Genomic DNA, 27742 nt, shown 5'->3' with positions numbered 1-27742 from the left:
CAGAATATAAGACCTCTTATGTACCCTGAATTTGTAATGACGCACTGTTCTCGACCGTAATTACGACATCAAAGAAACTTTCATGTCATAATTATAATACTGAGATACAATTTGAAACTAGGAACTGTGGATTATACTCGTAAATGGCATGTTAACGTTAGTCAGTTGTATACGTTATACGTTTGTAAGTTACGTAAGTATTTCTAACTCTTGATCCTGTCACTTCTGTGTAGTCAGGATTTAGAGCTCAACAATAAATAAAAATACCTAACCAGTGAAAGCTAAATTAGTCCAGAAAAGTTAGTTAAAACTTTCATTAGAGACGCAACAAAATTAAGAAAACGCGGTGTAAAGTAAACAACAGATGACAAACGAAGTTATGAATATCAAATAACGCTAATTTTTAACCCTTAACTGGTATCGTGGGGGCCGCGCGGCCCCCACGCATGACGTTTTCTTTGATTTCTAAGAAGCTACGCAACGTGGGCAGCCAAAATTTTTGGTATTCTCATTTCGGCGCTACTCGCGTCTGGTGCAGGCGTTTCAGCAATGCATCATTCACCAGGACGGAAGATATGCACGTGTTGGGGTCCGCGCGGCCCCCACAATACCAGTTACGTTAGTTTTTTTTCATGACAATTTTTATTTGTTTTTTTGTAGTATTGATGGCTTATTAGTGATAAAACAATAGAAGATACCTAGAACGAAGTTTTTGATTCCAAATTAGTGATTAGTAGCATGTCAGAAGAAGGATATAGTGATAATAAAATTATAGGTCATTGTGAAGACCCAATCACCAATATTCGGTCGATAATGAGGATATTGATTCTGATTTTCTAGTTTTTTCTTCAGAGAGTGAAAATGAAGATGTTGTAGGACCTAGTCAATCCAGCTACTATGAAAAAATAAATACAAGTGGTCTGAAAATCCACCAGTACCTGCTAATGTTTGTCAACATAATATTTATGTTTTTATTTTTATAAATGCTTATTATTTTTATTAAACATTACATTAAAACGTTATTTATTATTAAGTTCACATTATTATGGATTAATTAAAATAATAATATTTTTGGTTATAACTTTCTAAACGTAGGGTTCATAGATATTTGTAACGTTAAAAAAGTATTACGTAAAAAGTTGTAACTATTATGTAATGTCTTGAAGTATTAATGTAATTAGATTCAATACAATAAAAACTAAATGATTACATAGAAAAAGCCTGATATAATATATCATTTATGAGCATTTATTCAAGTATATAGGTAAAACATGCTTGCTAGAAGCGAACATAGTATGGGGGCCGCGCGGCCCCCGCGATACCAGTTACGTATGTCCAATTTACGATACCAGTTAAGGGTTAAGTACTTCAGTCAGATGTTATATGATACTTACTCGAAACATATCCCCACAAATCGCCCAGCTTGCAAGGACAGGTCGTGCTTGTAGTGTTCCAAAACACTAAAATTTTCCAAATAAAAAAAATCGTAGTAGTGCCATAAACGTATGCCTTATTTCATAACTAAGAACGTAACTACTATCATCAGTTCAATTACTTCTTTTAAATTCCATACCCCTAGATAATTTCATAACTTCATTGGATAAGTGCGTACCTAATAGTAGTCCTCAATCTCATTACTTCCACAATGAATAACCTAAACTCAGGTTCTTTCATTCCCTATACATACAAGTGCCGTCTCCCAATTTTTTCATTTGTACCTATTTTTGTACAGCCGCGGGACAAAGAGCCCGTTTTGACAAAACTAGCCAAAGGCCGAATCTATACTTTTTCCAGTTCAATGGAACACGCGGACATTGTTTAATTAAACTTTTGTAAGGTTAGCAAAACAAAACTTTTTTGGGATATGACTGAAATAAATTATATGAAAAACTTATAAAGAGTGAAATTTTGGTTATTTCAAACTTTAATACTTCACTGGTTCATTAATACCTTACCTTTAAACGAGTTAGATTTTAAAAAATACTAGTTATTTTACATTGTTAGGTACATTTGACCGCAATCGTAACTGAGTGAGATGTTGTTTAAGATGGATAGAAAATAGAAATAAAAATACATATTTTCCATTTCATAAATATTTCAACTAGACAATTCCCTTAGCTCTACCATTAATAAATACCGTTTTTCTCTTCCAAACCATGTTTAAGAAAACTTTTAGGTATCCATCGAGCTCGATCTACTGCACCCACGGGAGATCCGACCAGTTTTAAAATTGTACTATTGTTGTTTTGCTGGCGGTACCCGCTGCGTCCGGGGAGGCAACTTGTTATAAACAAACTCAGTGGAGGACACTAGTTCGAATGTCACTCTATGAATAGGAATTTCAGACTTTATTTAGGACTCAATTGTTGTGTCTATCTAAATCTATTTAGTTACCAAAATCAACACTGTAAAGTTCAACTTATTAAAAAATCTGTTTGTAATTATTTAAATTTAATTAATTTAGAAGAGACCGTAGAAAAAGATGAAAAGAAAAATACATTAAACCAATAAGTACGAGTAGGCTATACCTACTTTTTCTTTGCGGTCCAGTGTAGTAAGTCTTACCTACCCCCTACCCTAGGTATTTATACTTTTCTAGCTCTTAAGATTTTCGCCAAAATATGCCGTCTTGTTTATGTATTTCTTTCTTGTCTTGTGTGGTGTACAAAAAAGTGTGTTCGATAGATAGAAAAAAAAAGATATCTACGAGTATTTACTACAGTTTGTTCAGATGCCTAAGTTACGGCTTTTAATATCAGCACGGGTATGCACGGATGTGTACGATACATAGAAATTGCGTGACATGCGAAAAATCAAATGTCATAGCGTAGCATATTGGCCATTTTCTAGGCAATAATACTCGTAGAGTGAATAAATTTTCCACCCAGTTGGGAAGACGGAATATAAATAGGTTTTTCTGTGAAGCGAAATTCAATCGAATGGTAAATTACAGAGAAAAATTAAAACATTAAGGTTTTGTATCTTAACGGCATCATATAAGTCAATTTAAAAATACAAAATTAATTCTTTTCACTAATAATATTGCTGTAATAAAAACAATGTGGTTAAAAAATTCTATGAAAATTAAGAACTTCAGTTGATTCATTAAATTAAGTCAACGTTACAATAAAGAATGTAATTATTCATTTTCGGCACCAACAATCATCATTATCGACTTTAAGTTTTACACCCAAACATTTTACTTTTATGCCACGTCATTAAATGAGGTTAATCCACTTTTTATTTCCTTGGCGGCCCGTTAAATGTTTATTTTCGATTTGATAGCACGCCATTAACTCCAGTAATGGATTTAACCTGTTAATCGTCAAGTGTAAATATCAAATCACGAGGCGCAAGGACAAGAAGGCTTTATACGGCCACTGTATAAAACGTACGTGGATTGCGTATACAGTCAGCAGACACCCCATATAAAATTGCCTTCGATTAATTTGGCACCGTAAACAGTATAAGTGAATCTACGAGATGAAAATAACGGGAAAATTTGTTTTCTGACAACCTGGCATATAGCCTTTATTTATTGTATTTCTTGTCTAAAAAAACTTTTAGTCCGTCAATCATAACAAAAACTATGGGACACAATGAAGAATGTTCACTAATTTTGTTTTTTAGCTTTTTGTATTCTCTGTTAAAAATAAAAAATACACGTGAAAGAATTATTTCGATACGTCAATTAGTTTCCAAGATATTGAATTTTAAAAGTGCGGGCGGCGGCCAGCCCGCCATTTTATGCGCGTGACGTCATATTACAGTGACTGGCTCATATTTGTATGGGTGGAATCTTGCAAGCTGAATTAAGACCCACTTCCAGGCAACCGATTAAGCTGAAATTTCGCAAACACATGTGATTTGGATGACCATGCAATATTATGATGACATGGAGCTGATCTGATGATGGAGCTGGAAGGTGGCCATAGGAACTCTATAATAAAACGACTTAAATGCATCGAGTTTGGGCTCGTTCGTTTTGTATTGATGAGTATTTTAATTCTATATAGTAATCAGGGTCTAATGATGAAGCTGGAAGGTAATTCGCAATAAAACGACACAATCGCATCAAGTTCGGGTTTGGTTCAATTTTAATTTCTGTGATGGGTCTGGGTGTTAATTAGTATAATAGGGTAAAGTTGCCTATATTGTACCAGTTAACGAACTTTACAAGTTGTCACAAAAACTATGTAACTTAAGAGCATTATATTACTAGAAATCAAAAGGTTGTTCTATTGGTGTTCATTTTTTATTACAAGAAAATGAAAAAATGTAATATGAAAAACAATAATTAAAGTTTTTAAAAAAGTCTGAAAAAGTACAATTTAGGAAACCGGTTTCCTTAATTGTACCATAGGTATCCTAAATTGTACTTCATGACCGAAATGAGGTTCAAGTGCCCTTTATACACTGAAATCAGTCTTACTAATATATCTTTATAAAAATATTATTTTAACGGGTTGAATATTAATAATGTAACTAATTAAAATAATCTAATCAACAACAAAACACAATGTAATAGAACTTTTATATAAAACTATTAAAGGGTTCTCTTATTCTACTTGAATCTTAATCAGTCTTAATAAAATCTTAACAGTTGGCCTGCCCTTGGAAATGGTTAGGATTTTTTCATATTTGTTTAAATTCTATAAATGTCTCTTTAAGGTGGGTTTAGGTACGTTGAAAATACGTGAACACTCGTTAATTCCCATGGATTTCTTTTCCAAACAATCTGAGGCTTTTTTTAAGTCATCTTGCGTCCATTTATAATATTTTTTATCCCTTCCAGACATCTGAAAACATTTCAATATAGTTAACAATCGAGTTGAAGAACCACCATACACCTAAATTGTACCGGTACATATTAGGCATACCCTACCTGGTACAAATTAGGCAACCCTAAGTTTTATTTTTATGTGAGCAGGTGCCATAACTTCAAAATGCTAAATATCAAAACTATATTCTCTGAAAAGTACACTAATATGCCTACTTTCCAAAAACATATATAACAGTTGCAGTGTACTTATCGTTGCCACAAGAAATCCTTAGGTAAACAACCATAAAATAAGATCAGGTCGCCGTAATAATTATTTTTATTTACTACACTTCACTCTGTTGTGACATCGAATCCAAAATAGCACTGATTGCGTCATATTGGTAGCCTTAGATTTTAGTGTTGTCAATTTAAAACTAAACATTACGGTTTGGTAGATTTTGAAGTGGTACAATTTACGAACCGGTACAATTTGAGCAACTCCACCCTAAGTTTGTATTTACAAAAAAAAATGTATTTAAGTATGTTTATATCCGTTTTCTAGTGAGCGGACACTGTGAATGTACGTCACGCGGGGTCACGTGACCGTCGGCGGGACTCAATATTTAAGCGAACTTTGAATGCCTATAAAATCATAACTACTGGGTATTTTTGAATGAAATAAAAACTAATGTATTTGTAAATGTAAAAGCTTAACTGTAACATAGGTTTCAAGTGATTTTGCATACCTAGTAACATTCTCAATTGCCTCCTGTCACATAAAAAAACATATTTTTTATTTGTCAATCAAATAAGTAATTACGAACTTAGGATGCGTTGAAGTTCCGCGTGACGTCCGAAAGTGCTACACTTTTAAGCACTCCTTGACGTCACGGGCCTCTTCTTTTGTACTTTAGTGCCCTTTATAAGTATCTTTAAATTTTCATTAGTTTGAAAAGTAACGTCGAGTATTTTTTGATAAGTTAACTGATACACTAATTCAAACTCTTGCTTTTTTACCCATTCCTATTAACCATCAAATATCAAATCATTCACATAATGGATAGATATGTTTTGACCAACTGCAATAATTTTTTACATTATGATTTTTTTATTACAATAGGTAGCAAACATTCTTTTTATGCAAGACAAGGAAGAGTGAAGCAGTGGCAATGTGTATTTTGTTATTCGTATTTTTAGTGAGCTACATTTGCATTTGGTATAAATTATGTCTATTATTTTGTGGTGTGAATGTGTATACTGGTGACAGACAGTGGGAACACTGAATTCATCTATGTTGTAGTCAAGTAGAGAGGTGAAGCTAATTTGCATGAACACAAGTCGTGATCATTTCCTTCCGATTAATTAATCATGGATGCATTGATATAACAACGTGTTAGCACGGCACTCGGAATAATCAGATTCTGTAACAATACATCAACGAAAACACCGTAGAGTTATGCAAAATAGCAGTTATAGTACTTGTAGTAAGTGCTGTTTCGGAAATATTTTTCCTAGACTCTTTGTTGACAATTCAATAGAATCGTCTACCATTATCATAATCATTATATCAGCTATAGGACGTCCACTGCTGAACATAGGCCTCCCCCAATGATTTCCATAATGATCGGTTAGTAACAGCCTGCATACAGCGCCTTCCTGCTACCTTTATGAGGTCATCGGTCCACCTTGAGGGTTGACGTCCTACGCTGCTTTTCGGTACGTGGCCTCCAGTTCTTTACGAGATCGTATCAGAAATGAGGAGATCCGTAAACGAACTAAAGTCGCTGATATAGCCCGACGGATTAGCAAGCTGAAGTGACAATGAGCAGGGCACATTGTACGCAGAACTGACGGCCGATGGGGCAGCAAAGTTCTAGAAAATCGTCTGTAACATGAAAGAATAAATAAAAGAAAGCCAACCTACTTATAAGATTGTCTTATATATTTGCGCAAATCTTCACATTAAATTGTTTTTTCTTCTCTGACAGATGTGATTACGTACATATTTTCAAGTTGGCAACTCCTGATTTTTTAATACAACCTGTAAAACCTTGGGACGTTGGTATGGCTCCTAGCAAATTGTCGAGCTTTCATTCTGGCTTACGTACACTGGCATTCAGCAATTAACCTGGAAACAACTGAATCGCCATAATTTAATAATACTAAAGGGTCTTTATGACCGCGCGGTGAAATGCTACGAAATGAATAAAGATTCTCCCGCCGGATGAAGGGATGAAGGTTGTTTCAAATACTACGGCTGTAATGGCAAACGGCTACAAATTAAAATTTAATAATTAACAATATCCAAGATAATAATTATCCCTTCTTTAGGGTTGTCACAAATACGTGGCGTTTTTCGCGTTTTTGGAGTCCCATTGTCATGATATTATTCAACTTTTATTTTCTGCACCTACGTGACAGTTAGTAGTAGGCACATCCATCAGAATGGATTATGTAAGTGTTATCAACCAACGACACTTTACAATCTACATAACTAAAAACATAGTTCTTTCAAACCATTTTTATATAAATATGTATTTAATTTCAAAGTAATCCCTCTGTTTCTACCTGAATAACCAAAGCAACTAACCCCACTAAGATGATAAGAAATTTTATAAGAAGAAGAAGAAAAAAGAGAAACTTATTGTACCAATGCAGGTTCCTCATTCTTCTGTTTCTTCCACAGGCTTGTTCGAAACTGACGGCGTGCGCGTCCCAGGAACAGAATGCGACTTCCAATTCAGCCGGTCCGGGAACCGGCCGACACACGGTCGGCTCTACAGCCCGCGATACCCGTCCATCTACCCCAACAATATTCGGTGCTCTTACCACTTCCACGCCAGGTGAGAACAAAATACTACAACTAATTAATTCAGTTAGACATTATGCTTCCTTAAAGGCGCCTGAAGGAAGAATCTCCCTTTTTATTTTATCCTACCCCCAAAACATAAAGTGCTCCTTACCATTTCCACGCCAGGTAAGTATAAGACTCCCTTTCATCTAAATGAGTCAACATCATCAACAGCTACAATCTAGACATAATGCTTCCTTAAAGGTATCTTAAGACATAGTCTCCCCCTTATTTGTTTCTACCCCAACAACAATCAGTGCTCTTACCACTTCCACGCCAGGTAAGAACAAAATACTTCTACTAATAATTGATTCAACATGAAGATCAGCTACGTCTGGACATTTATGCTTCCATAAAAGTATCTTAAGGCACATTCTCCCCCTTATTTGATTCTACCCCAACAACATTCGGTACTCTTACCACTTCCACGCCAGGTAAGGGAGTCTCCCTTTGATGTAGATAGAGAACGTCAAAATACAGTAAATAAAAAAGGTAGCACTTCACATGTCTCCTTATTTTTTGGGCCCTACCAGCGATCATCATCATCATGATCATCAGCTGAAGTCTCCTCTTTAATTGATTTTACCCCAACAACATTCGGTGCTCTTACTACTTCCACCCCAGATAAGAATGGATTGCTTCTTTACGACTTCCAATTCCAGAAAGTCCTGTGACTGAAATTATGATGGTGATGATGAGTCAGTGCTGAAAGCACAATTTCCACATTAGGTATTTGATTCTACCCCAACAACAGATCCCAATCTTAGCTTACACACACCCTAAACGCAAAACTTCTTCTTCTTCATTTGTTGATGGCGATGGACTTGTGTAACGCAAAACTTAAGCTGGGTTGCACCATCTTACTTTAACTTTGACAAACGTCAAAAATCTGTCAAACTTCATACAAAAACCACCGGTTATCGTTAAAGTTACGGTCAAAGATAGGTGGTGCAACTCAGCCTTAATATTATAAATAAATTGCCAAGGCAAAAAGATCCCTTTGAAATATCTGTTAAGTATTTGACTGGATATTTTTGATGATCACAGACTCGCAGCTCAAAAGCCTTTGATGTTTATTATTCCTAAGAAGTACCTACTTAACCGTAAACATAATTTAATTTATTTCAGACCAAAAGAACGCGTGAAAGTGGTTTTCGAAGAAGTTTCCCTGCAAAAAGGTGACATTAGGTAAGTTTGTTAACCTTTTAAAACTTTATTTTAGTATGTGTAAATAAATAGAAATAAATTGCTGGTGCAATAATTTTAGCCATCATATTTAATTAAATTGTAATAATAAAATATGGTTCTTTGGAGAGAAACAATTATAAAATCATCTGAGATTTTTCCATTTACGGAAAAAACTGAATGGTAATAAGAATTAAGCAAAACGAATTCTACAGAAGATATGCTACTCAGCATTTATGTAAATGTTTGTTAGAATTCAGATACAAATTATTGACATTTGGTCAGTACAACATCTGCTGGATCAGCCAGCACAATAATAACTTTAAAATTCATCATCCATTTTGCCTTCTCGTCTCTCTGAAAATAGGTCGGGCCGCGTATTTGCTTACCCTCAAGACGAACCCATTACGGGATTCGCATAAAATCACCGCCAATATCCGACGGCGGACAAAGCAATAAAATCGTTATACCTGCATGTCGTAATAGAATCCTTGATCTGAAATATTGAATATTACTCGACAAGCGCTCCCGCGGACGTTACCGTAAAATATGCCATAAAAATCGCTTCAATAGCTACTACAATGTACGCTCTTGTATGGATGGGTTTATGAAGTGGCCTGAGGGGTTTGGTTTTACGCGAAATTGTGCAGTTTGAACTACCTACATTTAAAGGAGTTATGCATTTTATAGAGCTTTGTTGGAATATATCCGCCGTACTTATTTGGGACATTGTGTAATATAGACAGATATCTTAAAGCGGATAGCCCGTGTAATTTTTAGCCGATAACTTTTCCACAAAGAATACTCAAAACAAGACGTGCGAGAGCTTAAAGGATTTGGTCGCCAGGTCAGGAGTTAAATAAGTACCTACCTATTAAATGTTAACTATCTAATCGTTAAAAACCCTTTTATCATTTGGGTTATAATAAGGTTAAACTGTACGGCAAACTTTACAAGACGCTATAGATGGCAGAAATGGCTCAATCAGAGCTTGACATATCTTTCAAAGTAGCCAATCGTATCTTTTTTAACAGTCTGGTTTATTTGGAACTTGCTATACTTATCATAATTAAAGTACTGTAAAGAAAAAATACAAAAAGTAATAAAATTCAACAATGAACCGCATAGACAGCTCTTCTTTTTTTAAAGCATCGCAACTGTAAATATTTAATGCGCAATTTTAACAGGTAATTTTCCGCACAGGTAATGGCGGTAGTAAATCAGGCATTATTAGAGGGAACGTGTAATTTCATGCAGTTTTCAACAACACTGAAAATACTGAAATATTGCCCGAAATAATACAGTTATTGCAAGATTCACAACGTTTATTTGAATTTAGAAACTTTTTACAATTAAAGTGAACTGCCTTGTTTTAAAATTAATAGTACGATAAGAATGGTTTGCGTAATATTCGATACTTTAATGGAACTATTAGGTGTTACTGCAAGCTACCCCGATTCTCACGTTAATCGTTTATGCAACTGAAATTGTGAGTGTGAAGTTGTGAGTAAATAAAATGTAGACTGTTTATGTAAGTAATGATTTCTTTCTGTTTGCTATTTATATCTAACTATTAAAATAAGTTTCAGTGCTAATTACTCTAAAAGCCTGTATGATTGATTATGTTAAACAATGTTATATCGTTTACGTATACAATTGGACTATTTGATAGAAATCGCTATTACTCAAATTGGCGTCTCATTTCGAAAATCTAGGAACTAGAAACATTAGGAACTAGTAGAAGTGCAGAGTGCTGATGGAATTAAGATTTAAAGAAAAAGAAGAGAGTGATGAGAGATAAACCATGTATTTTCAGACAGAGAAGTGAAGTGGCAGATATAAACAAACAGTATAAAAGTCACATTCAAATATAGCTATCAAAACATAGAATGTATTTCAGCCAGTTCTGGTTACTTAAAAAGCAGGTTTTTACAGAAAAAGTGAGATGACTAGTGGATAGATCCAAAAATGTTTGATCTATCCACCTTCAAAAGACTCGTTTTAGGGATTAGCCTCTGTTCGCTTTTCGTAACATCTAGTCTAACTCCAAACTAACCTCAAATTGTTCCCCAAACACCGTTCATCTAATTCGCTGTACAAACTTGACCGACTAATCACCTAAATCATCTCAAAATACCATTTCTCCGGCTAATGCCTGTCGAGTTAGCATAATTTAATTACGGGCATAATGGACAGCAACGCTACGTTAATGAGCCGGACCGTAAACTATATCTGCAGCTTAATTAACTAATAATGCATGGGTGCACTGCTCTGAATATGATTTACATTTCATCGGAAGTTATAGGGACTATTCAGTTTGAAAATTAGAAAGTAAATGAGTAAGAACGACTGGGTGTATAGCTAGGCTGAAAAGAAGATTTTTAATACTGTTTGATGTAATATGTACCATCCTAGACTGCATCTCACTTAACACCAGGTGCGATTGCGGTCAAATACCTGCCTTGTTATGCATTTAAAAATAAAAAACATCCAAAAAGTACTTAAACTTATATCAAACGTAGACCGTATAGAAGCGGAGTAGTAGAGCAAGTAACCTATATCTTCTAATAATACTAAGTCACTAGAAAAGCACATCATCTTCATGACAATTTTAGACATTGATAATTTTAGTAGTTACAGTGTTCCCTGTTTCATATAGCGCATTACAATTAGTAACTATGCAACTATAGCAAAGTGCCAGTAAACAAGCAAGTACAATAGAAGTTTTAACATTTAAGGCAAATTAACTCTTATTTTTAAGGCCAATTTAATAAACGTTTAGGGTTGCCCTAAATAAACCATTCCTAACTTCAACCCGTTCGTTTTAACGTAGAGCTAACTAAACCATATTTCGGGCTTAATTAACGATTAATGCACGAATGCGCTGCAGGATGGAATTTACATTTCATTGGAACTTTGGAAGTTTTACACGCGCGGTTGGATTTTGACTAAAGGCAACATTTTCAGTCGACGCGCAATTGACGGCTTCAATATGATGCGACACTTATTTATGGGCGCTGTAAATTATTAAAATAATTATTATGTAGGCTTTTTGGTGTAATGAGATTGAAATAATAGGCGGGACACCTATACCGGGACGATGGCCGTTGGGGTAGAAAAGATCTCGAGTGGCGACCACGGGCTGGAAGACGTACTTAGCGTGGGCGGGCTTCCTACTAGGTGGACCGACGATCTGGTAAAGGTCGCGAGAAGAGCCTGGATGCGGGCAGCGCAGGACCGTGCACTGTCAAAGCCTTGGGGAGGCCTTTGTCCAGCAGTGAAAGTCATTTGACTGAAACGAACGAGTTTGATAAAATCTTTTATTCCATACGTTGTACTGTCTAGGTTTGTGTTTAATTAAATTAAGTCCATGTACCTATGTTCACAATATTTAAGATTTTAAACTTTCGGGTTCCATTTCAATTAAAATAGAGAAAGAAACGCGATCATGAACGCAACATTTTCAGCGCTTTGTCACGTTGAGACCCTGTATTTCTCTATTATAAGTTTAAGTTTAGTTTGTCCCTCAATACAGTAGCAAAATGGATTTTCATTCGGTTGTTTCCTCTCCAAACACAAACAGGCATAGATAGGTAAGCATATCAAAGCACTCAGGATCCCAGTAAAACAAGCTAAACTAAAGCATGCTCCTAGCGCATCGGGCCCAGATAATCCTGTTAGGTCCCGCATACCCGTATAGTACCAAATTCTAAACCTGTAAGCTAGGAACGTTGTGGCTCTTAAAGATTTATGTGGAAATCTATCAACGAAATACGTTCAAACTGCAGATATTATAATGAAAACTTGGAATGATATCAGTTCTTTTATGCAAGGCAGGTATTCGCACCGGGAGTTAAGTGGATGAAGTTTAGGATGATACATATCTGCCCTGTAAGTGCCTATTCACGCTCACCTTGAAAAAGCCCGGATTATATCTTCGGAAAAGACAGCAGCAGGCAGCAAGTTAGGCAGGCTTAATTAAGTTTAGATGGGATGAAAATTCTGTAACCTGTAATACTTAGCTCACAAGTTCACACTTACTTAATATGTACATAATGTTCTGATAACTTAAACCATAACTCGCAGTTCTTGAGACTCTATGACCTTTGTTTGATGTTATCAAAGTATTAACTACCAATTTCTACTATTTTATCTAACTGTAACTTCTACCGATGTTCAAACGAAAGGTCGTGGGTCCATTTCAAATTATTTAAGTGAAAAATCATGTTCTAGGTAAGTAAGATCATAACATGATGTCGTTTAATTTTTTGTTTCCAGCTGCCTCCGCCGCGCTGACATCATCAAGGTGTTCGACGGCAGAGACACCACCGCGCCCGCCATAGCCATGCTGTGTAATGAGCTTACAGGTAACATTCATCATCATCATCATAATCATTTTAGCCACAGCACGTCCACTGCTGAACATAGACCTCCGCCAATGATTTTCCACATTGACCGGTTGGTAGCGGCCTACATCCAGCGTCTTCTGCTACCTTTATGAAGTCCTCGGCCCACCTTGTGTGTTGTCAGATAATATTACCATTTAATAATTTCTCATAAGGCAAGCTATTCGAACTCATATCATGTAATACTTCACATTTTAATGAAAAATACAAATCGGAGTAGGTACACATTTTTGGCACTTACTGACCTAACACCTATTTATTAGATACTCCGTTGTTAAGCTGAATGTGTCTTCAACATAAGCTATGCGGGATTACAATTTTACTGTGCGCTGATTCCTAAACGAATTTTGTCACCGATAAAAGCTTGTAACATTCGGATATTTCGGATAACTCCAATTCAAAAGCCATCTGTTCTAAACCCAGGTGATAAATTTTGGTTATCTGATCTTCTAAAAATAATGCCTACGATCAATCAACGGTAAAAACCCGTAACAGCACAATCGCATAGTTATCCGTACAAATGTACAGATGAATTCGAATACCATGCGGCTTCTATTCTGTTAACGAACTGTTAGGCCGGGCTTTGATAGAGTCTTTTTAAAAAAGGCCAGTTATTCTAGCTAAAATAAAATACAATGATTGGATTTGAAAGAGGCAGCCGTCACGCACGAGTGGTAGCGAAGAACTGGCGAGCCCGTGAAGCGGGCGAGCCAACTCGGGCAAAAATGCTGATGCCGCAGGATTTTCTGGGCATCAGGGGTTTTATGTACATCAGAGGGATGTAACACCTCCCCCCATCAAGAATAAACTTAGGGGTTAAATCTCCTAAGTTTATGGGTTTAAGTAAATTTATCTATAGATTCCTGCGAATTTTGGGGAATGAGGTTCCCGGGTTCTGTTCGGATTCAGATTCTACTTTAGATTTAATCGCGAGTTCGATTTGTTCGACATCGTGAATGCTGCCTGTTTTTATTTTAGTAAAATTATTATACTTATAGACTATTACAATTATTACAATTATGATTAGGAATAGGATAAACGACGAATAGTGTGCCCCGTATTTAATGATATGTGGTTCTTGAATAACTTTATTTAATTCGGTTAAAATATTATCATTAGTGTATTTTCCAAAATTTACTTTATTCAGATCGAGATCTTTTAACTTGATGTTGGGTACACCATCGGCCATTTCCTTGAATTTACGGATATTACAACAACTGTCATTAATCAAATTAAAGTCTAAGTTAGATGAAGGTAAAGTTATATTTAATACATTATTTTTTGGTATCAATTGGGTATCTTTACAATAAGCTTTACAAGATGTTGGAATTTCTATGATTCCGGTTCCTATAATATTAGTTTCTAACGTTTCGGAGTTTGAACAATCTATTGACAATTTACTCAAGGTGGATTGAACAAATATCCACTTATTATTCCGGAGTGGTTTCCAAACGTCCAAATTACCACGGATGAATTCCGTTCGACACTGATTAGGTAGTTTTGTTATTACTTTAGATAATAGTTCACTTTCACAATTGGGGTTTTCACTGGTTGGGAACACATTCACTGATTCACAGATATAGTTTTGTTTATTGGTATGTTTGCACTTTTCGAGGGAATCCAAGTTATTGTAGTGTAGTTTGTCCTTTGTTATAAGGATATACTTATGGCTAGGTATTACAACGCTGAATGAGTCTGGTGTTGTTAAGTTATGAGGAGTTGGTAACGGTATATTATTATACAAATAAAACTGGCGTGGACCTACTAGGGGCACTTGTAGTACAAACATTATCTTATTACTAACATAATAGCTAACTAAATTACTAAGATTTAAAATAACATGAATCAAATTTATATCTAAGTCTACGGCAAGTTCCAAATCACTGGGTAAGTGTCGGTAGTTATCGGCAAGCTCTCTATAAAGTTGTTGCGGAGTTATTACTGACGGATGAATGACATTAACATTACTAAATAAGATTGCATTGATTATGTCTTCGATCTGAAACGATAAGGTAAGCAAAGATGATTCTAAATTGGTGAAAATTTCATTTATTTCGGAAGTTATTAATAGACTATTGGTAGTATCAGAGATATTTATAAGTTTGGCTGAGAGCTTGTTGATAGCTGCACTGAGATTATCTTCGTTAATCTTAATTTTACTTAATGTTTCATTATAAGCGGATAATACAGATGTAGTGACTAATATGTGATCTTTCATTAATGAAGCCAATCTCTTTTGGTTGTTTTGTACATGTTTTATAGCCGCATCGTATTTGATAGCATCATCTTCGTCCAGAGTACCGAAGATCTGCTTCATAAGGGAGCCTATTCCGGGGATCCATGCGCTACGTTTTACTCTACTGTCTATTAAATGAGTTATTGAAGAATAATCTTTGATTATATCTTTAAAACGGATTGCAAAAGGTTGAAGGATGTTAAAGCACTCGGAATTATCTAGCGGTTTTATTTTTTCGCAAATGAATTTGACCTTATCCAGTTCCTGATTAATATTTTGTATATGCGGCCTTATATATGAAATATCTAATGGAATCAGTATCCTTAAATTTCCACTAATGATTTTGGCTTTTCCAATATAATCAAAATAGATGCCCGAACTTGTGGGTATCGGTGTTATGAAACTTGGCGTAGCCGTAGCCGACACGCTGAAAATAAACAAATTAAAAGTAAGTTCTAACGTCTAGTGATAACTAACCTATTATATTACTTAACTAAGGAGAACTGGGAAAGACGCCAGCTAATTTCACCTCGTCGCAGTGATGTTTGACGTGACGTCTATTGATTAAAAGAGTGAGGGTATTGTTGTTGTGAACAGCAATAACCTTGTATGGACCTTTCCATATAGGTGAAAGTGCTTTACGCAGTCTTACATGATTTTTCAAATATACAAAGTCTCCCACTTTGTATTTAACGGGACGAGTCTTGCTATCGTAGTATCCTTTGGATCTTTCTTTGGATTTTTCGATGTTTTCAACAGCCCGTTCCCAGGATAATTTAAGTCGGTGTTGGAGCATCCGGACGTAGTCGGGATAAGTAGTGAGGTCTTGGCTGTAAATGGAATCGGGAATAAAGGCCTTGTGCCCAAACAGTAGTTCGTACGGGGTGAAGTTCGTGGTACTATGAACAGCTGAGTTGTAAGCTAGGATAGCCGTGTAAACGTAACGGGGCCAATCATCTTGGTTCTCGTTAACGTAAGACTTCAGATATTCTTTAAGCGTCGAATGACTTCTTTCCAGAGCTCCTTGAGTTTGTGGATGATACGGAGTGGACCATATTTGTTTTATTTTGAGGAAAGAACAGGTCTTTTTAAAGAGGTCAGCGGTAAAGTTTGTGCCTTGATCAGTGAGAATTGAAACTGGGATGCCGAATAGGGAAATGAAATGGACCAGACAGTCGGTTGTTTCTTCGGAAGAGACACTACGTAAAGGATAAGCTACTGAGAATTTGGTTAGATCATCCTGTATTGTTAGTATATATTTAAGTTTTGCGGGACCTGATTCGGGAAGTGGACCTACAATGTCCAGGGCTATTCTTTGAAAAGGGCTAGTAGAAGTGGTGGTTATTTGCATGGGCGCCTTGTTTGTTCGTCTTAGGGCCTTGTTTTCCTGACAGGAAGTGCAGTTTTTAATGTATGATTCTACGTCGCTTTTCATTCCTTTCCAGTAATAGCGTTCTTGGATTCGGCTTAGCATTCGATTGCAACCCAAATGGCCAGCAATCGGGAGGTCGTGATTTTCTCTTAGGATTTTCTTTATTTCACTAAGGCTTGGATGAATTATATTGTTGTGGTAGATATTTACTGTAATATTAGTGTCGTGGAAAAGGTAGACAATGATGTTGTATATTTTAGCAAAAGAATGTTTTTGGAATGGATTTTTAAAGTCAGGTAATGCGATTTCGATTACGTCATCTGTTGATTCTAATAAGTGGTTTCTTACAGTTTTCAATGTTTGGAATATTTCTGGGTAAGTACACTCGTCAAAGTGGTTTACTTTAGGATAGATAAGATAAATTGATTTATTGTTAATGTCAGGGATTCTCTCGAATGAGTATAGTTGTTTTTCTGAATACAGTATTTCTTTGGGGTCTGTAGCTTGTTCAAGAATTTCGGAGATATAGGCATTCGATTCGTCTAAATCGATGGACGTAGGGACTAGTAGGATTTTGGCATGAGATTTCAATAGGGATTGATTATGTTCTAACACCTTTGTGTTATAATTTCTGTTTTTATTATTGATTTCTTTCAGGAATTTGGAGTAATCATCACCGAGGGCTACGTGTTCTGGACTTGAAGGTAAGTTGGGACTTAGGTTAAGTGTTTCAGGATCTTGCAGGGGAGAGTCAGGCGTTGGGAGGAGCTGAGGTAAGGTATCTTGATTTCCAGGTGATGGATCGGGAGCATCTAGGAGTGGCTGAGGAGGTAAGTTTTCTTGCATTTCAGGATTGGATTCAGCGGGAATGTTTTTACTTGTAGAAGGTGTAGGATCAGGAGTAGTTGTAGTAGGAATTGCAGGTTCAGGGGATTGAGTCGGGTTAGTTTCTTCAGGACTGGATGGGAATGTGATTTCACGATCATCATCTAATAGGTCAATGTTAGGTATACTGTCACTATCATTTTCAGAAGTATGCGGGAGCTGAATATTTAGGTCATCCAGCGTGAGCGGACTAAAAGGTAAGTCATTATTTCCGTTATCAGCGGATTGGACAGGATCAAGTTGATTTGGAGCTTCTAATTGCGGTGGAGAGTCGGTAGGAATTATTGGATTTACAGGATGTCGAGATAATGCGTCAGCATTGGCGTTTACTTTGCCTTTTTTATATTGGATATTATACTCGAACTCTTCCAGTTTTAGGCGCCACCGGACTAAGCGAGACCCGGGGTCCTTGCAATTAAAAAGCCATTGAAGGGGTTTGTGGTCTGTGATGATTGTGAAACGGGTTCCATAGAGGTAAGGTCGGAACGTTTTAGTGCCGAACAGGATTGCTAGGCATTCCTTTTCAGTTACACTGTAATTGCATTCCGCCTTATTGAGAGTGCGAGATGCGTATGCAATGGGACGGTCTCGTCCCACGGGACCTTGGGATAATATTGCGGATATCGCATAGTTGGAAGCGTCGCAAGTCAGAAGGAAGGGTTGTGTAAAGTCTGGATAAGCTAAAATCGGGGCTGAGACAAGTTTGTTTTTTAGGGATTCGAATGCGAGTTGTTGCTCGTTTTGCCAATTAAAAGGCGTGTCCTTTTTAAGGAGGGAAGTTAAGGGTTTAGCTAGTTTTGAGAAATCTGATATGAATCTCCTATAATAGGAAACTAAACCCAGGAAAGATTTCACGTCTTTTGGAGATTGGGGTACTGGAAATTCTGTTACAGCGTTGGTCTTGTCGGGGTTAGGCTTAACGCCATTTTCACTGATGATATGGCCAAGGTAAGCCACTTCCTTCCGGAGGAACTCACACTTGTCCGGCTGGAGTTTTAAATTGAAACTACGGATTCTGTTGAAGACGATTTTGAGGTTGTCGATTTGGGAAAATAGGTCAGGTGAGTACACGACGATATCGTCTAAGTAGACGAAGCATCGTGTACCCTGAAGGCCAGAAAGGCAGTTGTTCATGAGTTTTTGGAAGGTGGATGGCGCATTTTTAAGCCCAAATGGCATCCTATTGAATTGGAAATGTCCCTGAGGGACGGAGAACGCGGTTTTGGGTGCGTCTTCAGGAGATACGAGAATTTGATGGAAGCCAGAGGTAAGATCCAGAGTGCTGAAATATTTGCTCTTGCCTAGCTGGTCGAGGATTTCATGGATTTGGGGAATGGGATAGGTTTCGCCTATAGTGATGTTGTTCAACTTCCTATAGTCGATGACAACTCTCCATTTTCGTCTTCCTTGGGAATCTAGTTTTTTGGGAACTATCCATATGGGAGAGCTCCACGGCGATGAAGAGGGCTCGATAATATTTTGGTCAAGCATTTGGTTGATTTGCGATTCTACCTCCTGCTTATGGCATTCTGGGAATCTGTAAGATTTGGTGTGAACGGGTTCGTCGACTGTAGTTTTGATTTTGTGGTCGAGAGCAGTGGTGAAAGTTAATTGATCGCCTGGCAAGTGGAAGATATCTGAGTATTGGGAGCAGAGATCTACAAGAGCATCTCTCTCTTCTTGGTTCAAGTGATTTGCTCTGAGTGAATTTATAACTTCTTCAGTTCGTTTGGATGTCGTTTGTCTACTAGTATGGACAGGATACGCAGAGGTATGAAGAGGTTCCAGGTGAAGATTGAGATTTGTTTTGATATTTATTGGCTGTTCTGAAGTATTGGCGATTGTTATGTTAATTTTATCATTTTCCTTGACTTTTACTAAGCAGTTTGATATTAGTAGGTTCTGGGATATATGCTGATCTAGAATGACACCTTCTTTAAGGTCAGGATTAGAAACTGAACACTCTATTACTTTCTCTGAGCGTGCTGGAACGGTGTAATAAGGATCCGTAAAGAATAACTTCAGGATATGTTTTCCAAGCTTCAGGGCTTCGCGCGTGAAATCGATGCTGCCATTGAATTGGTTAAGGAGGTCGTTACCCACGATGCCGTCGTAGGGGAAATCAATGTCTCCCACTACGTGGAATTTGTGTTTGATGGAAACTTTGGGTTTGTCTTTTAAGTATAACGCCAAATTAAGTGAGCCCAACGTTGGGACGGATTCGTCAGCAGAGTTAAAGCCCTTGAGTTTGAGCTTTTCCTCGTTCAGCGGAGTTTGAGGTTTGATACACGACTTTTTGAGTAGGCTTATTGAAGAACCTGTGTCAATTAAAAGCGACAGTGGCATTTCAGAAGCGGCTGTGTTGATTACAACGTGTGGTAACGATTTGATTGAGGGATCAAATGATATTTCGTAAATTTGTGTGTTTTTTCCAGTTAGCGGAGTCGTCAGGGAAGGCCTGCGCTTGGGTGTAGTAGATTTTGCATTTGGTACAGTGGATACAGTGGATGCAGTGGATACAGTGGTCGCCTTTGGTTTGGCGGATACAGTGGATGCAGTGGATACAGTGGTCGCCTTTGGTTCGGCGGATACAGTGGATACAGTGGATGCAGTGGATACAGTGGTCGCCTTTGGTTTGGCGGATACAGTGGATGCAGTGGATACAGTGGTCGCCTTTGGTTTGGCGGATACAGTGGATGCAGTGGATACAGTGGTCGCCTTTGGTTTGGCGGATACAGAGGATACAGCGGTCGCCTTTGGTTTGGCGGATACAGTGGATGCAGTGGATACAGTGGATGCAGTGGGTGTCTTTTCGTTTGGAATCAGAGTTGGTTTGCGTTTTGGACTCGCGGGACACCGCCGGGAGTCCACTACTCGTTTAAATTTTCTGAGGGATTGAAGTCAACTTCGTCATGACCCTCGTCGTCCTCCTGTTGGTCCTGGTTGAAGTTGACCCTACGGAACTGAGGATTTGGGGTGTTGAATGGAGGCCTTTGACCCCTCATTCTGTTATTGTATTCTCGTTTTCGACAGACGTCGATAGTGTGCCCTGGGGCTTTGCAGTATCGACATACGACAGTGGAGTTGGAACCCGAAGGTTGAGGTTGAGATTGAGATTGAGAACTTTGTTGTTGGTTGTTGAAATTCTGTCGGGGTTTCGTGAATCGATTATTGTTATTGTTGTTGGGTCTTTGGTCGGGAACAGGTTTCTTGTACAGAGTCTGTTGTATCCTTTCTTCGGATACGGCGAGGTTTACGGCTTCGTTGAGGGTTGATGGTGAGCGACATCTCACTATATTGGAGATACGGGGATGTAATCCCATTAAGAAATGGTGAAGAGCGAGATCCTCCATTGCGGCTGTCCTACCAGGAATTTCTTTGATTTTAGTTTGCGACAACGATATCTCCGTCAGGAGTTGGGACAGGCATGTCTCGACTCGGAGCGCGTACTGGCTGACGTTTTCATTACCGCCCTGCTTACTCTCCTGGAGGTCCATTAGCAGGTGCGCATAATGTTTACGCTCACTGAATTGAGTTTTCAAGAATTCCTTCAATTGTTCCCAATTGGTGAATTCTTTTATGGAGCACGCGACTTCCGCTTTCCCTTGAAGTTGGCATAATATGTATTTAAAAACTATATGTTTTTGGGTCTCCGTGGCTAAGTTGTAGGCGTTGTTGCAGTTTATGATAAAAGAGTTTAAGGTTTCTCTACTGCCATCGTATGGCTTTATGAATTTTAGGAGGATACTGAGGTCTAAATTCATTGCAATAGTTGAGGGAGCAGGTTTTCTGCCCCTTTTTTCCCTTTGGACGTCCGCTACTGGGCTTGTGGCTCTATCGTCCTCCGACATTGGCAAGTCCACGTCTACCGGTACGGGGAGCACGTCCTTGGGTACTCTGAACTCTGATTTTGACATTTTGGATTGATGTAAAGTTAAACTTCTTAAACCGTAAATGATTACAAAAGGAATACACGATAAAATTGGTCACAACGCCACACAAAGAATTGAATCAATTGAATATAAGATAAGGTACAAAGAACAAAGGCCAGACTCACTACAATGTTACGCTCTAGTTGCGGTAAGCCGTGATTGCTTGCTCCATTCCCAATACCTAATATCCAGGTTTTCAGTAATGCTTTAGTGCAGAAGTGTTTATTATCTGTAACTATAGTCCGATTTTTAATTCGACGGAATTCTGACAGCTGTCATTTTTTGACAAGTCAGATGTAATAAGCCTTTTTTGCTTTGAATTAATAATAAATAATATGAAATGAAATTTCATCAAGTACAACTTACAAGAATGAACTATTGTTTGTTTTATGAATTCAATGTACACTAATTATTATGTACATTTTAGAGATTAAATAGAAAAAAACTTGTTTTTAACACAGTAAAACAACATATTATCATAAATGAAAATATGTATTGATCATCAATCATCATTATCGTCATCATAATCAAGTTGGATTATAAAATTGGCATCTTGTTAAATTGATTATTTTATGAAGCTAAGATTTTATTAACAAAATTATTTTAATAAAAAAGGTTTGTAACCCATGGATTATTGGCCAGGGAGTCCAGTAATAGAAAAATAATTTCCCAATTTTTTTTGTAACTTCGAAAATATGATAATAAAAATTCAAATAACCATTTTGAAATGATCAGTACATTTTTAAGACTTAGTTTTTCAAGTGAAACCTTATATTCAAGAAAGGATTATTTTTTAATTTGTGAAAATGCTCTCCCTTCTTAGTGGGAATGTTTCAATGTTGCCAACACTTCTGAAATGTCAAAAAATCAGAGTTTAGGTATAATAACATTTCAAAATAGAATTGTTTTTATCAATTTCAACGCTAATGATCCAATCCACAGTGTAAATCGGCAACTTGGTAAGTACAGTCAGCATCAAATTAACCGCCTCTGTGGTCTAGTGGTAAGACCACCTGCTTCAGACGCAGAGGTCCCGGGTTCGATTCCCAGTGGGGACAGATTTTTCTGTTCGGTTTGGTTGGTGGTAGGGCTTGTTCTAAGTCCACCTGGCTAGCTACCACCATAACTGTCGCCATAACAACAATGTTAACAGCATTGTTGTGTTCCGGCAGTTAGAAGTAAGATAGCCAGTTCCTCCGTGGTTGAGGATTCCGGGTGAAGCTCGCTTCCACCTTCGGCCTGATCGTCACTTACCATCAGGTGAGATACAGGCCAAGAGCTTCCTCGTTGTGGATAAAATAAAATAGTTCGTACCCAAAGTAGCCAAAAAGTACGCAACACGTCTGAATTAACGTTGTGTTGTCAACTTTTTGACCATTTTGGGTGTTACTTATTATTTGACGTTGACTGTACGTAAGACGTCACACTGCAGCATCTTTAGTATTTATATTAAGTGCTATATTGCAACTAAAGTAGCCAACTGTGCATGCCATGCACTTTTGATAACCGTAGAGTTCAAGGATTGTTTTTATCGATTGCAAGATGCATCGTAAAGGTCACGTCACGCGCAGTAAATGTTCCAGTGTGTTCCTATTTACAAATAACTATTGCAGATAACATTATCTACCAGTGTATATTGTATAGTAATAAATCGGTAGGTTACTTATACGAGAAGGTTAATGTTTGCTACCAAATAGTCACAGTATTTTCCAATTAGGTAAGTTTATAAATGAAGCCTTAGGAGGTCTTATCTTATCTTGGTTTCATTAGAAAATATTTATACAACACAAACCTCATTTTAAGCTACTTAGCTCATTTAGTCGTAAATGTATTGAAAAGTAAATTGTTTGGTATAATTTTAACTTGCTACTGCTCAGCTATTAATTAGTGTGTGTGGTCCATTAATAATGCACCAAATTGGTACTCGACACGAGGAATTTTTAGTTGCACTGGAGAGACATTCGGTTGACATCATGGCCATAAATGAGACTTGGCTCAGGGACGGTGAGGAGAAGCGGGCTCCTGCACCACCAGGCTACAGGCTCCGGCACATCCCGCGCCCGCCTAGCGTTCGAGCGCGCGGCGGGGGCGTTGGTTTCTACATTCGTAAAGGTGTCTATGCCCGACAAATCAAACCACCAAATATTAATTCAGTAGAACAAATGTGGCTGAGTGTTACTCTAAGCGGCCTCAAGTTTGCGATCGGAACTGCATACCGACCCCCGTGGCTTAACGTTGATACTTTTATTGATGCACTCACTGAGTCAGTTAGCTCTTTTTCCATGTTTGATCACGTTATTCTTATGGGGGATTTCAATATAAACCTACTTGCTCCTCACGACTCCAATACAAAGAAATTGACAGCTTTCCTTCAGTATTCTAACCTTGAGCAATTCGTTACGCAACCGACACATTTTACAGATCATTCCGAAACTTTGATAGACCTTATTTGTAGTTCTTCTAAAATTATTGATGTTTCTGTTGAGTCCATCCCTGATCTATCTAATCATGCTTTTATTTCATGTAGATTACGACATACTAAACCTAAAATATCTCCTAAGTGGATACATTACAGACCAATTAAAGACATTAACCCAATAGAATTTAACACTTTTGTAGATGCAATCCCCTGGGAAAAGTTGCTTAGTAATGATGTAAATGAAGCTGTGTCATCTTTCAATGCCTACATAACACATATCTATAACATTCACGCTCCATACATACGCTCCTGTGTTAAACATCAAAGTTACCCCTGGATAACACCGACAGTTAGGGAAATGATGAAGCTACGGGATAAAGCCCATGCCAAAAGTCGTCTTACAAAACAGGATTCAGATAAGAATTATTACAAAGAATTAAAGTCAATAGTAAACAAAGCAATGTATGCTGAAAAAGCAGCATTTTTTCAGCAAAATATTAATAAGAATAGTAAAAACTCTAAGGAATTGTGGAAAAATATCAAAAGAAACGTAGTTGATTTTAAAAGTAAGCATAATCCAGTTCCCCCTCATATTAATAACCCAGATCTCATTAATAATCATTTTCTTAGCCTTCCCGGAAGCAATAGTGTTACTATTTCAGACCTCACGTATTATGAATACAACCGTTTCAATTCATCAACATTTGGTCTCAAAACTGTCGATGAAGATTCCATTTTGAAAATCATTATGAATTTTACGTCCAATGCCATAGGTGTAGACGGAATCTCCCGTGACATGATTATGTTAACTTTACCACGAACACTCAAAGTAATAACGGCAATTGTCAATATCTCAATCCAGTCTGGCATCTTCCCCGATGTCTGGAAGGAGGCTCTTGTTAAACCAATCCCAAAAAAAGGCAATCCTAACGAGCTAAACGACCTCAGACCCATTAGCATTCTGCCTTTCTTGTCGAAAATCATAGAAAAAGCTATTTCTCAACAACTAACAGAGTTTCTTACTGCTAACAATATTTTACCACAAAAGCAATCTGGATTTCGAACTGGTCGCAGCACAGCCACTGCTCTTTTGGATGTGGTTGACGATATACTGGCGGGGCAGGATGTGGGATGTGGGTCTATTCTTGCTCTTCTCGACTTCTCTCGTGCATTTGACACATTAAACCATAACCTTCTGCTATCTAAAATGTCCTACTACGGTTTTGATTCTGGTGCATTAAGGTGGTTCTATAGTTACCTTCATTGTAGATCACAGCGCGTGGAGGTCAGTGATGAAAGTGGAATACCATCACTTTCACAATCTACCTTATTGAGGCGAGGTGTACCGCAGGGTTCCATATTAGGTCCAATTCTTTTTATTTTGTATAGTGCTGACTTGACTAGTAATATCATACATTGTAATTATCACATCTACGCAGACGATTTGCAAATTTATTTGTCTTTCAAGCCTCATGAAACTCTCGGCGCGGTGGGGAAAATCAATGAAGACCTTCATAGGATTAGTGCTTGGGCTAATAAAAATTGTTTAGTTTTGAATCCACTAAAATCCAAATTTCTTGTTCTTGGTTCCAACATACAAATAAATAATATTAACAACTTCAACCCTAATATCTCAATTAATAATGAGGTTATCCAACAGGTAACTGAAGCTCGTAACCTTGGAGTCCTTATGGACGACAGGCTTAAGTTTCACAGTCACGTATTGGAGACGGTTAAGAACTGCTATTATAGGCTCAAAGTACTATACCATGTACGAAATTACTTAGATGTGGACTTGAGAGTTAAGCTCTGTGAATCTTTAGTTCTGTCCAAGCTTAACTACGCCGATACCGTCATAGGCGACTGTATCTATGGTTACACTAAAAAGGTCATACAGCGGGTGCAGAATTCCTGCGCCCGATTCTGTTTCAATATCCCGCGTAGAGCCCATGTCTCGCCGTTTCTCAATCAAGGAAACCTGCTTAACATGAAATCTAGGCGTGCACTCCATTACGCGTGTTTACTGTTTGGGGTTGTGCGTACTAAAAGTCCGCCATATTTATATGAGAAACTTTTATTTTCCCATCGGAGTGTGAGGCTTGCTTCACGCCTTGGATGTCCAAGCCACAGTACCGCAGCATTTCGTGGTAGTTTCCGTTACTCTGCCACGAAATGCTGGAATAATATACCACCGCCTTTTAAAAATTGTCACACGTTAAATTCTTTTAAATTAAATTACAAAAAGTATCTTTTAAACCTTCAAAAGCACACATAATAGCATTATAGAAATACCATTCATATCATAAAAAGAAAATCGTAAGAACTAATTTCTGTGCATGAGTTGTTTGTTCATGGTTGTAGTTATTAATTTATATTTATTATTATTAGAATCTTAGCTATACATAAGTAATGTAATTAAATAATCTGTCTAGGCTATCTATGTTTAAAATTACTTGTTACGTTAACCGATTGTTCCTGGGCGAGCGCCCTTTACCTCAACTGGCATCCGCAGAATACCAGTGGTCGTGATGCGCTCTCTGCCGTCACGGCGTATACTGAGCTGATGCCATTTTGGTGCTTGTAGACGTTCTGTTGTCTAGTTTTAGTTATTATCTTGCTGTGTACCTACTTGCATCGAATAAATATTTTTCTTTCTTTCTTTCTTTCTTTCAAAATTATAACCAAAATAATTATTTAACCTTTGCATCAATTAGCTTAGTATACAATCGAACTGGTAATAACTGGTCTAATTATCATATTTGATATTAAATGAGTCTATTATTGCGTATATTTAGAACAAAACAGTAAGATAACCTATCTTTAGAACATCCTTACTTCCTACCCTTAAAGCTCATGAGTTTCTTATAGGACTAAAGGGCATGATAATACCACAGTAATATTTAGATAAAAATGGCAGCTATCACGTATGGCCTACATCGGAAAATAGACGTTATTCAGAGCACGTTTAGGGTGTAGGTATCTTAAACATCCGTTGCTGACACTAAGGATACCACACATGCCTATTTTTATAGGGTGACTCAGGTTCATGGAGATACTGAGACATTCTCATATTCTATAGTACCCACTACCCATAGTACAAACTTTGCCTAGTCTAAAACAAGACTTCCAATGTTGATTACTAAGTTCCTTTACAATTTTCTCTTGCCCTTAGAAGCAATAGAAAATCAGGCTATGTTTGTTCCAAAACCACTTACCTACGTAAGTACGTCCATCATACCATGACCGACAGTCATATTAGTACCTATAGTATAATACTTAGAAAATCATACCTAACGTATAGCTCTGATTTTTCAAGACTCATTTCTATGTTAATTACTACTACTAAAGATTCTAGAAATTTCCTCTTTACGTACAATATTGGTAGCTAGTACAAGCTGGTCAATAATATTTTGATGCAATTATTTAAAGCTACATTTTATTTGTAATGTTAGTTGTGCATGTTTACCTTCAATGATATCATTAATTGAAATTTGAAACCAATGAACCTCATTAGCGATTGTTTAGGTTACAATCAGTACATTCAAACAAACAGTGGTTTTCCATGATGAGCGTGAAATAATGCACTAGGTAGGCAATAAAGAGATATATGTACGTAGTACGTACATTTATTTCTAATCATGTATGAAAATATTAACGAACGCGGTTACATAATTAATAGGTAAACATAAAAAAC

The 27742-nt window shown here is 37.2% G+C and overlaps 1 protein-coding gene across 1 annotated transcript in view; it reads left to right on the top strand.

The window, feature by feature from the left end:
* LOC135076834 (suppressor of lurcher protein 1) overlaps positions 1-27742 on the top strand; it is a 181677-nt gene that overhangs the window by 48734 nt on the left and 105201 nt on the right. The window contains exons 2-4 of the mRNA XM_063971304.1: positions 7449-7605; positions 8742-8801; positions 13077-13165. Of these exons, the coding sequence (XP_063827374.1) occupies positions 13144-13165 (22 nt within the window). The 5' untranslated portion in view covers positions 7449-7605; positions 8742-8801; positions 13077-13143. The remainder of the gene's footprint in view (positions 1-7448; positions 7606-8741; positions 8802-13076; positions 13166-27742) is intronic.

Source organism: Ostrinia nubilalis, chromosome 12 (assembly GCF_963855985.1).
Source record: "Ostrinia nubilalis chromosome 12, ilOstNubi1.1, whole genome shotgun sequence".
Taxonomy (NCBI): domain Eukaryota; kingdom Metazoa; phylum Arthropoda; class Insecta; order Lepidoptera; family Crambidae; genus Ostrinia; species Ostrinia nubilalis.
Note: the sequence above shows the minus strand (reverse complement) of the source record. Positions and strands in the feature narration are given on the sequence as shown.